This window comes from Micromys minutus (genome assembly GCF_963924665.1).
Source record: "Micromys minutus genome assembly, chromosome: 5".
NCBI lineage: Eukaryota > Metazoa > Chordata > Mammalia > Rodentia > Muridae > Micromys > Micromys minutus.
The window spans coordinates 58,109,740-58,123,527 of record NC_137974.1 but is presented as its reverse complement, the minus strand read 5'-3'; the positions used below and the strand labels follow the sequence as shown (position 1 = coordinate 58,123,527).

The following is a 13,788-nucleotide window of genomic DNA, read 5'->3' as shown; positions in this document are numbered from 1 at the left end:
TCTTAGTCTGTGGCACATTTAATAAAATGTATTGACTGGGAATGAGACTGGAATTGGACCTAGTAGCACTGGGTGGCGGGTGCAGTTGAGGAAAGGTCACAATCCAAGAGCAGCCAAGCCTTCCAGAAGCTATGGTAGATTCAGTCCATCTCAACTGCGTCTAGCTCATCCAAGAACCGCCGGCACTTCCCCATCAGTATCTTGATGGCTTCACTCACCAACACATCTGGTGGCAAAACTCCAGTTGACTCCACAGAAACTAGAGACAAAGAAAACACTTAGACCCGGCAGGATTTACCTTTAATATAGGCTGGTCAATATCCTATCAAAAGAGTCCACCATCACTCACAGATATAATGGTCCCGAACACGAGCAAGCCGCACAGCCTTCTTGAGCTTCTCATGCCGGAAGATTTCCCTGCTGAAGGTATCTAGCCGAGCATTGGCAACTCTGGCCACCTTTTTACCTAAGGAAAACAGTATCACACCTGCCTACTCAGAGAAGAGCTTCCTGGTCTGCTACCTAAAAACAAACACCACCAAAACCACACCTTGTACTTGATCCACCTCAATCACACCAGGTGAGAAGCACTGTCTCAGCTCTTCAGCTGCTTCTCCTTCCACAGGTTCAAGCAGGGTAATGTCTGGCAAAAGCCTGTAGCTGGCTGTGGCCACTGGTGAGAACTTTGCATGGTCTTTGCCTGTGACAACACAAATTGGCCTGTTGGTTGACAGCTCAGTTGAGCTCCTCCCTTCTGCACTACCACAGGCAAGCTGGCCTCACCCCCAGGCAGACTCACGAGGTTCTCACCGATGCCCTTGACGCAGTGCATCATCAAGTCAATTTCCTGGCCAGGCCGAAGCTGAGCAATGAGAATGTCATCGTGCACTGGGCGAATTGTGCCCTCCGGGAAGACATCAGCCTGGTTTCCCAAGGGGACCCATGTCATATGCCTGGTATATACTGGAGGAAAATATGTCAGAAACCCCAGATCCTACAATTTTGCCCCATTGGGCCCAGGGGCCCTCTCACCAATGCTCACCTTTGTGATTCACATAGAGTTCATTTGGGTCTGAGGAATCCTTAGCAGCATTGGGGTTCCTGGTACACCTTACCTGCAGCCGAAACTGCAGCGTATCTATCTCTGTTCCTTCTTCCTCTCCTGTATGAGGGAGGAAGCAGCTGGATTGGTCTGGTTTTGAGACAGGGTTTCACAAGCCTTGAACTCAGGAGACATCTGCCTGCTTCTGCCAGTGCTGGGAGTAAAGATGCACACTACCTTGCCTGGCCCTACTCCAGTAACAGGCTTACTGACGGCTCACAGCATAAGGCTGAGCTAAGGCCCTAGAAATCGTGTAAAGATGGAAAGAGCCTGAGTGCTGCTGGTCATACATAGTGACAAAAGCGGGACAGCTGTTCTCCCAGGTGAAGGCCCATGTACAAGATGCCAGTTAAGATCCTAGCAGAGGGCCTGTGGTCTGAGCCCATGATACACTCTAGGACAGTTCTGCTTAATCCCAACCTCTCAGCCTCACCTTGGTTCCGATATTCAAAGAGCCGAGGATCAGCGAGAATGGGGATGAGCCCCAGGCGGTGAGCAAGGATCTCGTCCTGGACGATGGATGTGTTGTTATACACCAAAACCTTTTCCACAGCCATTGTTGGCACCTGCCCAAGGAAGCAAAAATCACTCACAATTGACCTCCACCCATCATCCCCCTATCTGAAAAAGTAAGAGGGGCAGCTCTTTTTAATTTTGCCCTTCAGATTTGATACTCTATAGTCCAGGCTGCCCTCTGAAGTGTTCATATTATAGGTGTGAACCGCCCCACCTGCGCCCAGGGATGGCTTTGGGAAACATGTCTAAGAACAGGGTGAAATAAATGTCCACACCCATGCCTTCTAATACCTCAGCTAACAGAATTCTCCGGAAAGCATTAGCAATGGCAGCATCAATCCCCACCATGTCAAACTCCAGTGTGTCTTCATCCATATGTACCACGTCCACGCGGAAATTCTAGGATGGGAAAAGCCAATGGGTGGGAAGCTTGTTTCTCTTGTGTGATTCAGGCCTCCATCCCCCCTCTCACTATGCCTCAATGTATACTTCCACCTCCCACCCTAAAACCAATGTGATCAGTAGACATTTTGTCTCCAGTGAGGGGGCGGGGTGCAGTTTGTTTCTTCTTGTTTTTTAGGTTTTTCCACACAGGATTTCTCTGCAGTCCTGGCTGTCCCGGAACTCAAAGATCCACATACCTCTGCCTCCTGAGTACTGGGATTAAAGGCATTCACCACTATGCCTGGCTTCCCACATCTTCCACAGACCACCCAGTGAAGCTACTGTACAAAAAGCAGAACTTCCCACACTATGTAGATTGTTTGCTACTTGCATTTCTTTTGTCTTTATTTTATTTTTTAAATATTTATTTATTTAATGTGAGTACACTGTAGCTGTCTTCAAACACACAGAAGAGGGCATCCATTACAATGGTTGTGAGCCACCATGTGGTTGCTGGGAATTGAACTCAGGACCTCTGGAAGAGCAGTCAGTGCTCTTAACCACTGAGCAGTCTCTCCAGCCCTGTCTTTATTTTTTAATATCTACTTCTCCCCACTATATTGCACTGGTTTCTGAACACCAATTTCCTCATCTGATATTCCTTCTAAATCCCCTCTCCCACCCACCCAGTAAATTACTTTCTCCAAGGTTCTAATCCCCTGGGTGACCTCAATCATGCTCCTGGCTCAAGCAATCACACAGCAGCTCCTAACCTGACTTCAGACATCATCCACTCGACCTGTAGACTTCACAAACAGGCTTATGTACCATCACTCTTGTTCTGATTAGCAAATGAAACAGCCAGCAATACAGTTCCCCAGTGCAGCTGGAGAAACGGCTCAGCAGTTAAGAGCACTTACTGCTCTTGCAGAACTGCACCCGGTGGAACCTCCTCACCCTGCTGGGATCATTAACACATGGTGGTACACACATAAACATGCAGGCAAACATGCATACCAAGAAAACGTTTTGAGTTCCTTAAGCCACAGGGTTCTTTCTCACACACACTTCCCTCACAAAAGCAAATGTCTGCAGCAGCTATCACTCTTGTACTCCAATACCACTATCTGAAGTTTATCTGTGCCCTGGTTCCAGCCTCCATACATTAGCTGGCAGATTCACCAGAATCCATTCCCTCCCAGCTATCAAGATTGCAAAAATTTTATCAGTCTACCGAAAAATTCTAAACTAGGCACGGTGGGGCACGCCTTTAATCTAATTTTATCAGTCTATCGAAAAAATTCTAAGCTAGGTGTGGTGGCTCATGCCTTTAATCTCAGTGCACAGGAGGCAGGGGCAGGTGGATCAATCTAAGGAGTCTAGCCTGGTCTACAGAGGGAGTTCAGGGCAGCCAGGACTAAACAGGAAAACCCTGTCTTAAAAAGACAAAAAAATAAAAACTATCACTTGCATCCCAAGCTATCTACCACTCATGCCGACGAACTTACATTCTGACAATAATGAACGGCTTAAGCTGGCTCAGAGCAAACCTTATGCAAGACTTTATAATGAAGCTCCAATTTGGCCTTCACTGCTCAACTTTTATTCATAGTTCAAAGCTCAGTTCAAATGTCACTCCCTAACTACATCCCTTCCATTGGCTGGATTAAGTGCACCAATGATTCCTTAACCCATCCCAGGAATCTTCATCGCTATTTTATTACATTGGGATAACTTGTCTGGTCTATTACTTCACGAACAGGAACCGTGGCTGACGGCCCTTCCATAAAGTGCCTAGCATACGCATGTTTCATGAAAACAGCGACACTCCCCCCACAACCCAACCCGTGAAATCTGGCCCCTCAAGCCGCCTGGACACCTCCCGCCCTACCCACCTTCTTGAAGCGGTCCTGGTCCCAGGCATCATCATAACCGGAGTAGTTACCGGGAAAGTCAGTGGTGTGGACCTAGAACCAATAGGAAGGGTAGTGAGTGAGGCCAAGCCATACACCAGGCCTCCTATATCCCGAGCCGCCCCCATCCCTCTTGCGTCCCGATCTCTTACATTGCGAACACCAAACTCTCCCAGAACCACGCGAGTCCGCATTTCCTCCACCGCCTGAGCAGCCGCCATCTTCCACCATTCGCCACGAGAGGAGGCGCCAAGTCCGCGCGTGCGTGCTAGTGGCCCGCCCCCGTCTCCGCAGCAACGTTCGGGCTCCAGCAATCCTCAATGTCGCGATATCTTGTCCCGCCTCTGTCCACGTCCTCCACTTCCGGATGTCAATTGGGGCCAAACATCCGGGTTTCTCACTTTTGCGTTCCGGCTGATCCTACTTCGCCCTGTCGCTCCTCTGAACCTTTCCCTCCCTCGGGCCCAGGTCTCACACTGTTCCCACGCGCGCGATCTTCAGCGACGGGAAGCCTTGAGGGACATGGCGACTCCGGCGGCGCCGGCCAGCGGCGTCCGAAATGGTGCTGGCCCGGAATGGGGAGGCTTCGAAGAAAACATCCAGGTATTGAGAGCTCCCGATGCCAGCAGCCCCCGGCGTGTGGTTGCTATTCTCTCTCGCGGCCTGGAAATCGGCCCCATTGCAACCCCGTCTGTCCCCGTTGAGTCTTTCACGCGAAAGTGTGTAGAGCTTGTGGTGGTGTGATAGGGCTAGACTAAGGCTCGGGTCTCTGTGCCTACCCGGGGCTTTGCAGACGGGTTGGGGATCTGCCTGGATCAGGCATAGTGTGGGGCTAGAGAATAGGGATTCACTAGCACTCCCTAAAAACGGGCTTGTTTGAGAGTTGGGAAAGGCAGATGGAACTCTTTGGAGCTTTGGGGCTTGGGAGTCATGAACTGAAAACGAGTAGTAGGTTTCCACAAAAGTGTTGCTACCAAGAGTTGACAGCAGCGAGCATATGTATAGCACGATGGGTAACAGTTCCAAGTCATGTCCTCGTCAGTGGAAGAGCAAAGCCTCAAACTGTCAGATGATCAGAAGATGATCGGAGAACCAAAGGATGCAACGGAAGGGCCCCTCACTCTAGGAGCCATTGTCTTCACAGGGTGGGGGCTCAGCTGTGATTGATATGGAGAACATGGATGATACCTCAGGCTCCAGCTTCGAGGACATGGGTGAGCTGCATCAGCGCCTGCGTGAGGAAGAAGTAGATGCTGATGCAGCTGCTGCAGATGAAGAGGATGGGGAGTTCCTTGGCATGAAAGGCTTTAAGGGACAACTGAGCCGGCAGGTAGCAGATCAGGTAAGCCAATAGAAAAGAAGTCCTGTGTATGTCCTAAACGGATACGGGTTTTCCACACACAGAAATCTAGCCAACACTGGGTAACAGCCTACAGCCAAGCGCTTCATAATACCCATCTCCCTTCAGATGTGGCAGGCAGGGAAGAGACAAGCTTCCAGGGCCTTCAGCTTGTATGCCAACATCGACATCCTAAGACCCTACTTCGATGTGGAGCCTGCCCAGGTCCGAAGCAGGTGAGGAGCCTTCTCTGAAACATCTGTCCTCACATCTAGATCCTCATCCAGACTTGGGCTCCTTTACTAGTAACTCCATCACTCCGGTCCCTGAACTTGTTGGTGAATGCATGGTGAAAGGTACAATTGGCTAGGTCCTCCCTCAAGTGCACTACCCTGCTTCCCTCCACACATAGTTTAAACAGCATTCACTTTGTTCTCATTCCTCCCTAGTTGGTCCTCACTTGGACTCCTGGACAGCTCCTTTTCTAGGTGGCTCTTCAAACTGCAGTGCATTCTTATTCCTGAGCTGGTCTCCCCAAACACCAACGATTCCTCAAAAGCAAGCTTTGCTGCCTTTATCCCCCAACCCCTCTAGCATCAGAATGGACTGGGCACTTGAATATCAGAGCATAGTCATTAACTTGCTTATCAAAAACTGGATTCAGTCCTGGCTTTGTTCTTTAACCAATACAAAAGCTAGGGCCGCTGAGCAAGGATACATTGAGTTCTTATTCTGTGTGGAGCACTCCCCTGATATCTGTTTCATCAGTGAGGATGGGGGAGGTGGGGCTTGGCATTGAGTGCCGTTACACACAGGAGGGAAACTGGAGCCTAGGAAGACTTCAGGGTCCAAAAGAGAAGGCTTACCAAAGGAAGTAATATCTTAACTAAAAAGGGTAGTCCAAGAAACATTGCTGAACAAGAAAAACGAAGTTATAGGAGCCATATGCAAAGGAAGAAATTATCCTTTTTTTTATTCTGTGTGAATTTTTAATGCCAGTTTAAGTATATTTTTCCAGAAACATGTTCGCAGGTTAGAATAGTAGTGAGGAAGAGGCAGGAAGTGGATGTTTCCCTCAGCCTCAGTAGCTGTTCAGTTCTGGGGCTTCTCTGCCCGTCTTCTATAGGTCATGTAGCTAAATGGTCAAAGCCAGTTCTCCAAAGTTTTCCAAGAAGCTGCTACTTCACTCACCTCAGTGCCAGAGGGTTGTCCTTCCTCACAGTGATTTTTTGTCATTCCATTTTTACCCTCTCCCCCCTCTCATCCAGTACGTCCTCTGGGCCAGCCCTATTCCTGGCAGTAGAGACATGAGTTGAGACTCAGACTCTGTCCTCCAGAAAACAACATCTCTCTCATCTCTCCTCTCCTAGGCTCCTGGAATCCATGATCCCTATCAAGATGGTCAACTTCCCCCAGGTGAGGAGGGAAAGGCCTGTTTGCAGAGCAGAGGGAGGCATCAGGGTGTTGGGTGGCCACCAAGCTAAGCCTGGGAAGGTGTGAAGTAAAGTCACTGCACTCTTGTGTACGTATTACTGTGCTGACAGAAAGTCGCAGGTGAGCTCTACGGACCGCTCATGCTGGTCTTCACACTGGTCGCCATCCTTCTGCATGGGATGAAGACTTCTGATACCATCATCGTAAGCAGGGCACAGGCTGTGGGGACGACGGGTGGCTGGTGGAGGGTGAGAACCACCTGAGGATGTGAATGTAAGACGGGAGCAGCCCTGCAGAAAAGGCCTTGGGTAAGGCTGAGGTCTCTCAGCCTAAGCAGAGCCTTCACCCCACAGCGGGAGGGCACCCTCATGGGCACAGCCATAGGCACCTGCTTCGGATACTGGCTGGGTGTCTCGTCCTTCATTTATTTCCTTGCCTACCTGTGTAATGCCCAGATTACCATGCTCCAGATGTTGGCACTGCTGGTAAGGAGCCAAGCCTGGGGATGAGCGAGGGGGAGCCTAAGAAGGTCCGCTACTCTCCAGGGACCTGTGGGCCTGGGGCGGGAGCAGTAGGGGGCGGGCAAGACCCCACCTCGGGGCCAAGACCCAGTCCAGCCCGAGTGATGGTGCTCTCATCTCTCCCCAGGGCTACGGCCTCTTTGGGCACTGTATAGTCCTGTTCATCACCTATAACATCCACCTCCATGCTCTCTTCTACCTCTTCTGGCTGCTGGTGGGTGGACTCTCTACCCTGCGCATGGTAAGCTGAACAGATTTTGCAGTCAACCCCACAAAGGGCTCTAGAAGGATCCACTGACAGGTCTGCCCTGGGCTTGGAGCATCTGCTCCATCCCTCACTTTGAAAACGGGCCTTCTGAATTCTGCCCGTGGCCCTAGGTGGCAGTGTTGGTGTCGCGGACTGTGGGCCCTACCCAGCGGCTGCTGCTCTGTGGCACACTGGCTGCTCTGCACATGCTATTCCTGCTCTATCTGCATTTTGCCTACCACAAGGTGGTGGAGGGTGAGTGTCAGGGCCTGTAGAGGGAGTGGGTAAGCGGAGCAGAGGCCTGCCCGGCTCTTACCTATTCTTTACCCTTCCTCCTTTAGGGATCCTGGACACCCTGGAGGGCCCCAATATTCCACCCATGCAGAGGGTCCCCAGAGACATCCCTGCTGTGCTCCCTGCTGCCAAGCTTCCAGTCGCTGTGGTCAATGCCACCGCCAAAGCAATAGCGGTGACCTTGCAGTCACACTGACCCTCTCTGAAATCCTTGGCCTGCCCTGACCCCCCAGCTCTGGGGCAGAGGAAGATTAGTGGACAGTACTGAGGATGTGGCTCTGCTGGGGTCTGCAACCACCAAGCTGTTGCTGCCTAAATACCTCCTGGACTCCAGGCTTGGCTTCTGAAGGGCACGAGGCCAGGAACTCATGGCTAGGACTGCAAGTCTCTGCAGCCAAGTGCAGAATATGGGTTAGCTCTTCTGAGGCCCCTCACCACCTCCCCCTTTCTTCTCTCCCTTGCCCTCCTGTCTTGCTAAATATAGACTTGGTAATTAAAATACTGATTCAAGTCTGGACCTGCAGCTCCTGTCCCAGCCATTCTCCTGCCACCCGTTCTGATGCCGGCCTGCTACTGAGCAGTGGTGATGCCCTCTGTGCCCTCACCTGCAGGGGAAACTACCCCACAGAGCAGCAGGCAGGCCCTAAGCGTGAGAGCCCCCAATCCTCACACATGTACCCCAGGCCTAAGTCTAGGCTGGCTGTCCTTTTGAGGAGCCAGGACGACAGTGACAAATTTCCACTTACAAGAAACTTTACAAAAACCTTCTGCGCCTGGGCCATCGTGAAAGAATGTCCCCACCGAGCTGACATTTGAAGCCAAGCATGATATTACAGGGCTCTAGTTTTCTAAAGATTTTTCCAATGTTAACGATGACCACCACCCTTTAACCTCCACTGAGGCAAATTCAGGCGGAGTGTGGGGGTGCGTTCATTTTTATCCCAGCGCTCAAGTACATAGGCAGGTGGATCTTCAAGACCAACCTAATCAACAGAGGGTTCCAAACCAATCAGGGCCACACAGTGAGGTCCTGTTTCAACAAAAAGTAAATTCAGGGTGCTGGAGAACCTGCTCAGTGGCTAAACAGACACTTCCCTTTGAGGAAACCAGATCTTACTTCCCAGCACCCATGTTGAATGGCTCACAATTGCTTTTAACTTAAGCTCCAGGTGCACCAAGAACCTCTGAGGGTACCTGTACACAGGCACACGCATAAACATAATTAAAAATAAAGTCTAGGGCTGGAGAGATGGCTCAGAGGTTAAGAGCACTGACTGCTCTTCCAGAGGTCCTGAATTCAAATCCCAGCAACCATGTGGTGGCTCACAACCATCTGTAATGAGATCTGACGCCCTCTTCTGGTGTGTCTGAAGACAGCTACAGTGTGCACTCATATACATTAAAAAAAATAAATTTAAAAAATAAAATCTAGGGGCTGGAGAGATGGCTCTGGTTGAGTGTACTGCCATTCCAAAAACAGGATTCAGTAGCTCATTTCTCAGCATCCGTTGTGGGTGGGTCAGATTTTTCTCATAACTTGAGCACCCTCTTATGGCTTCTGCAGGCACCTGCAAGCCTGTAGTATTTTAAAGTAAAATACAGTTAATAGGCTGTTCTTTTCTTCTGCGGGAGGGGTATGGGAGTGGGTAAGGTCTCACAATGTAGCTCTGGCTTTCCTGGAACTCACCATGTAGACCAGAAATCCACCAGCCTCTGCAAAAGCTGAGATAAAGGGCGCATGCCTATGTCTGGTTCACTCTTATTTTTCCGCTTTTTGAGACAGGGTTTCTCAGTGAAGCCCTGGCGGTCTGGAACTTGCTCTGTCAACCAAGCTGGCCTAGAACTGAGTGACCCACCTGCATCTGCCTCCTGAGTGCTGGGTTAAAGACGCGTGCCACCACGCCTTCCTCTGACTCACTTTTTCTAAAGGAAAAGAATGGCACTTCCTCTGCCTACTATACTGTCCTGTTGCATTAATGAAGCCCCCATTGCATTAAACTCAGCTTCGCGGGGGGAGGGGGCTTTACACATCCCCCACTCCGATTCCACAGCTCTGGGATGATCTGACAAAAATGGCAACTCCATTTTCTTGTATGTTAAAACATCTTCAAAGGTGGTTCACCTGTTCCACCCTAGAGATCCTGCCCCAGGCAACCTTATTGACCGGGAAGGCCCTGTGGACTGGAATCTCCACGCATGCTACGCCTCGCGTCACTGGGACATGGGGGCGGGGCGTGGCCGGATTAAAGAGCCTATGGACTTCCAAGCAGGACTGATTATCCAGGGTCTGGGCGAAGGCGCTGTCTCCAGATTTAGACCTCAAGAATGGAGAAGCACCATAGAGTAAGTAAAAAGAGGCCGGAATGACATCAAAAGCCGTCTTAGCGTGACTTGCCTCCACCCTCCCAACATGAGACGGTGTCCTTCTACTTTCCGCACTGTCAGGCCCTCAGATCCTAGTTCTTTGCCCTAAGACACGCATCGCGCGCCGGCCGCGTGGTCCATGCGGGGACGGGGGACGGGGGGCGGGGCGAGGACGAGTGACGCAACCGTTGCCATAGGAACTCGCCGCCTGCTCTGGAGCAGCAGCTAAAGCTGAGCTGCATCCCGCCCGGGCAGTCCCCGAGAGCCGTGCTGCCGGGCCCCGGGCCCGCACAGCGGGCGCGGTCTCCAACGCGGCGAGGGAGAAACCAAGCGCGGGGTGGCACAGCTCTGTCCCCGGCCACCCCCGTCCCCGCCCCCGCGCCGCTCTTCCTCCGCGCCCCCGCACCCGGGCCCGCGCCTGCTTTCGATCCCGCCGCGGCCCGGGCGCGCTTCGTCGCCACCACAGCCGCCGTTGCCTCCGCCTCTGCCACAGCCTCTGCTGTCCCCGCCTTCGCTCCCGCCGCGACCCTAACCCGGACTGTGACCTGAGTCCCCGCCCCGCCCCCGCCCGCAGCCGGGCCAACTTGTGCCCAGGCCGGGACACCAGCGCCACCCCCTGCCCCCCCCCCAGGCCCAGCAGTGAGGACCATGCTGCCTAGCTCCATCCAGATTTCGGGGGAGCCGCTGTCAGGCGCCGAGGTGCGGGACATCTGCCGCGGCCTGCGCGACAACGCGGTGCGCCTGCTCTCGCTGCGCGGCTGTCGCCTGTGCGACCGCGACTTCGGCCGCATCTGCCGGGCCCTAGCTGGAGCCACGTCCCTGGCGCAACTCAACCTTAACCTGGGCGTCGTGTCTAGCCCCAGCCGCATCAAGCAGCTGGCAGAAGCGCTACGGACCAACCGCTCCATCCAGTCCCTCTTGTGAGTGTGTCCCCTTGCAAGGTGGTCCCCGCCACTGCGCCCCTCTACACACCCTCTACCGCCTCCACATTACCTTTCCAGTACCTGTTTTCCCACCGTCCTACCTTCGCAACCTCTAATGCACGTCTCATCTCGGGGTCCACCACACCCTCCCAGAAACATGCATCGCTTCTAGACTTTGCTCCACATGCCTGCTAAGAGAGCTGGGATACCTAGCTCTGCCTCGGTAGGGAATGCTGTCCTCCCCACCCCACCCCCAAGTAACTTCACTGTGAAGTCCCTTGTTTCTGAGGGAGCGTCACCTCCCAGGGAGACTACAGCGGAGCCGTTCCAGCCCTACCCGCTGAAGGATCTCAGAGGACCATGAGCACGTGTGTGCTGGCTCCGCAGTCCACTATCCACACGCCCCTCCCTGGGCAATGTTCTCATCAGTTCCTGCCCCAGAAACCAAATTCCCTTTCCACCGTATTCCTTCAAATCTAGGATTTCCATTTGTCCTTCCCATTCTTGTCTCGGGGAGGGGCAGCTTTCCTAAATAGATAAGACTGCTTATACATAATTAATCTCATCTCAACCTTCAGCCTACACGGGAGCCCACTGACAGATGCGGGACTGGCCTTGCTGAATCCAGCCCTGGCTCTCCACCCTGCCCTTGTAGCCCTTGACCTGGGGGACTGCATGTTGGGTGATGAAGCCATCAACCTCATCTGTGGCCTCCTTCCTCCAGACGGGGCCAAGTCTGGTGAGCAGGGCCCTACTAAGGCTAAATGCAGAAAAGGGGGTGTGGCCCAGGGCTGAGAGCTGGGAGGGTGCAGTAAGAATGCCTTTTTACCCTTCTCAGGAAGGGAGAAGCTTAGGAACTGTGCAGAGTGGAAACTGATCCAGGCAGGGGAGGCGTGAGTAGGTCCCTAACTGCTCTAGACTTCTGTGGTTGGGGGCAAAGTGGCTCCCAGCCACTAGGGTTACCCCCTAGACACAGGGTAGAGAAGGCTCTCACTTTACCCATCCTGGATTCTCACTGCACTGCTGCTTAGGTCTGAAGGAGCTAACACTGAGCGCCAACCCTGGCATCACCCCTAAGGGCTGGAGCCGCCTCGCCATTGCTGTGGCCCACAGCTCCCAAGTTCGCGTCCTCAACCTGGACTACAACCCGCTGGGTGAGCTTAAGATCATTCTCAATGTTCACGGCTTCTCTGTCCAGAAACCTCAGATCACCAGTTGCCATAGTACCAAGGGAGGGAGGATGGATGAGAACCCCCAAGGGTCTTGTAAGAGAGCCATCCTCCATGGTATCAAATTGACCAACAGGTAGGTTTAAACCTTGGTCAGAACCTGGATCTGACTTGTTTCATCTCACTTAAGATGCTGCTCCCTTTCAGGCTGGGAGCAAGGATTAAGAGACCTGTTTTTCCCCAATGGCTGAGCATTTGTGCTATCTCCCTAGGCGACCATGTGGCAGGGATGCTGGCTGTAGCTGTGGCCTCAAGCCGTACCCTAGAAGTCCTAGACTTGGAGGGCACAGGGCTTACAAACCAGTCAGCTCAGGTGAGAAGCCATCATGTTTTGGAGACAAGCTAGGGGACGGGGTTAGTTATTGTCTGGAGCATACCCAAGGCTGGTCTGTTGGATCCAAGGACTGCCTAAAGTGTGTGTGCGTGTGTGTGTGTGTGTGTGTGTGTGTGTGTGTGTGTGTGTGTACACGTTTTAAGTTTTATAACCTAGTATTTAATATTTATTACTTTATGTGAATGAATGTTTTGCTTTGCCTGTGGAGGCCAGAAGGTGGTGTCAGATCCCCTGGAACTGGAGTCATGTGATGAACAGTGATGTGGGTGCTGGGAATTGAACCCTGGTCCTTAGGAAGAGCAGTCACTGCTCTTAACCACTAGTCACGTCTCCTGTGTTTACTGTTTTCTGTACACATCTCTCCTTTTCCAAGACCCTGCTGGACATGGTAGAAAATTACCCAACAGCTTTGCGGAGCCTGGTGTTGGCTGAGAACAGCATCAGCCCAGAGCTGCAACAGCAGATTTGTGACCTCCTGTCTGAGGGGGAGGAGGAAGAAGAGATGGCAGGAGGGACTGCTGACACCCAGGAATGGGGAAGAGGGCGGGAGCCTGCTGCCCACCAGAGGGGCAGCAGCTCCTGGATGTGCCACAGCGGTAAGAACCTGGAGAGTGGATGTGTTTTCTGGGAGATTTGGATGGAGTGGTGATGGGATTTGTGATGTCCACTATGGAGTGTATGACAACTTGAGCATCCTCTGCCTGTCCACAGATCCCAATACTCAGATGGTGCTAATGACATCAGGACTAGGGGACAGTCTGTTGGCTGAGACAGAGATGTGACTCTCCACTTGGACTTCTGCGCATCATTACATTTGTCTGTGTTCCCACTATCTTCCTCCACATGGCAGAGAAAGGCCCTGGCTGGGGCTCTGGCAGCTCCCAATAGTGGTATGAGGCTCTGGAAGCTGTCACTGGGCAACAGCCTTGGGGGAGGGGGGGGACTTGAACCCAGGGCACTGACTTTGAACTTGTTGGCAGCTCTGGCTGCAACCGCTGGCTCGGAACAGATTTTATAAACTCCACAACCTGACTTGCAGCTGTAGTCACTGCGGGGATGGCCAATGGGTCTGGCAGCACCACTGATCAGCCTGAGGGGTGGTATCACTCTACAGCTCAAATTCCAAAAGTCAGCCTAGGTCTAGGACCTAGGGGTCCTGGGAACCCAGACACCTGAAGAGAGTGAGGG

At 52.5% G+C, this 13,788-nt stretch overlaps 3 protein-coding genes across 5 annotated transcripts; 2 read left to right on the top strand and 1 right to left on the bottom strand.

The window, feature by feature from the left end:
- Positions 1 to 2: 2 nt before the first annotated feature.
- POLR1C (RNA polymerase I and III subunit C) lies at positions 3 to 4,192 on the bottom strand. The gene is made up of 9 exons (XM_080916757.1): positions 4,068 to 4,192; positions 3,898 to 3,969; positions 1,910 to 2,017; positions 1,536 to 1,668; positions 1,043 to 1,162; positions 811 to 963; positions 551 to 700; positions 350 to 466; positions 3 to 259 (listed from the first exon to the last, which is right to left on the bottom strand). The coding sequence occupies exons 1-9, from the start codon at positions 4,134 to 4,136 to the stop codon at positions 141 to 143; spliced, it is 1,041 nt and encodes a 346-aa protein (XP_080772883.1). The 5' UTR covers positions 4,137 to 4,192; the 3' UTR covers positions 3 to 140.
- Positions 4,193 to 4,309: 117 nt separating this feature from the next.
- Positions 4,310 to 8,260, top strand: YIPF3 (Yip1 domain family member 3). 3 transcript variants are annotated; one of them, XM_080916901.1, is made up of 9 exons: positions 4,310 to 4,518; positions 5,060 to 5,257; positions 5,384 to 5,490; positions 6,625 to 6,670; positions 6,799 to 6,891; positions 7,042 to 7,173; positions 7,337 to 7,450; positions 7,588 to 7,711; positions 7,842 to 8,260. In XM_080916901.1, exons 1-9 carry the CDS (start codon positions 4,438 to 4,440, stop codon positions 7,973 to 7,975), a joined length of 1,029 nt encoding a protein of 342 aa, XP_080773027.1. In that variant the 5' UTR covers positions 4,310 to 4,437; the 3' UTR covers positions 7,976 to 8,260. The 3 variants fall into 3 exon arrangements, with proteins under 3 accessions (XP_080773027.1, XP_080773025.1, XP_080773026.1); XM_080916899.1 differs by having other exon boundaries at positions 7,798 to 8,260; XM_080916900.1 differs by lacking the exon at positions 7,588 to 7,711 and having other exon boundaries at positions 7,798 to 8,260.
- Positions 8,261 to 9,988: 1,728 nt separating this feature from the next.
- On the top strand, positions 9,989 to 13,437 carry LRRC73 (leucine rich repeat containing 73). Its single transcript, XM_080916892.1, has 7 exons — positions 9,989 to 10,093; positions 10,746 to 11,034; positions 11,616 to 11,776; positions 12,069 to 12,191; positions 12,479 to 12,579; positions 12,974 to 13,196; positions 13,312 to 13,437. Exons 2-7 carry the CDS (start codon positions 10,763 to 10,765, stop codon positions 13,380 to 13,382), a joined length of 951 nt encoding a protein of 316 aa, XP_080773018.1. The 5' UTR covers positions 9,989 to 10,093; positions 10,746 to 10,762; the 3' UTR covers positions 13,383 to 13,437.
- The last annotated feature ends 351 nt before the right edge of the window (positions 13,438 to 13,788 follow it).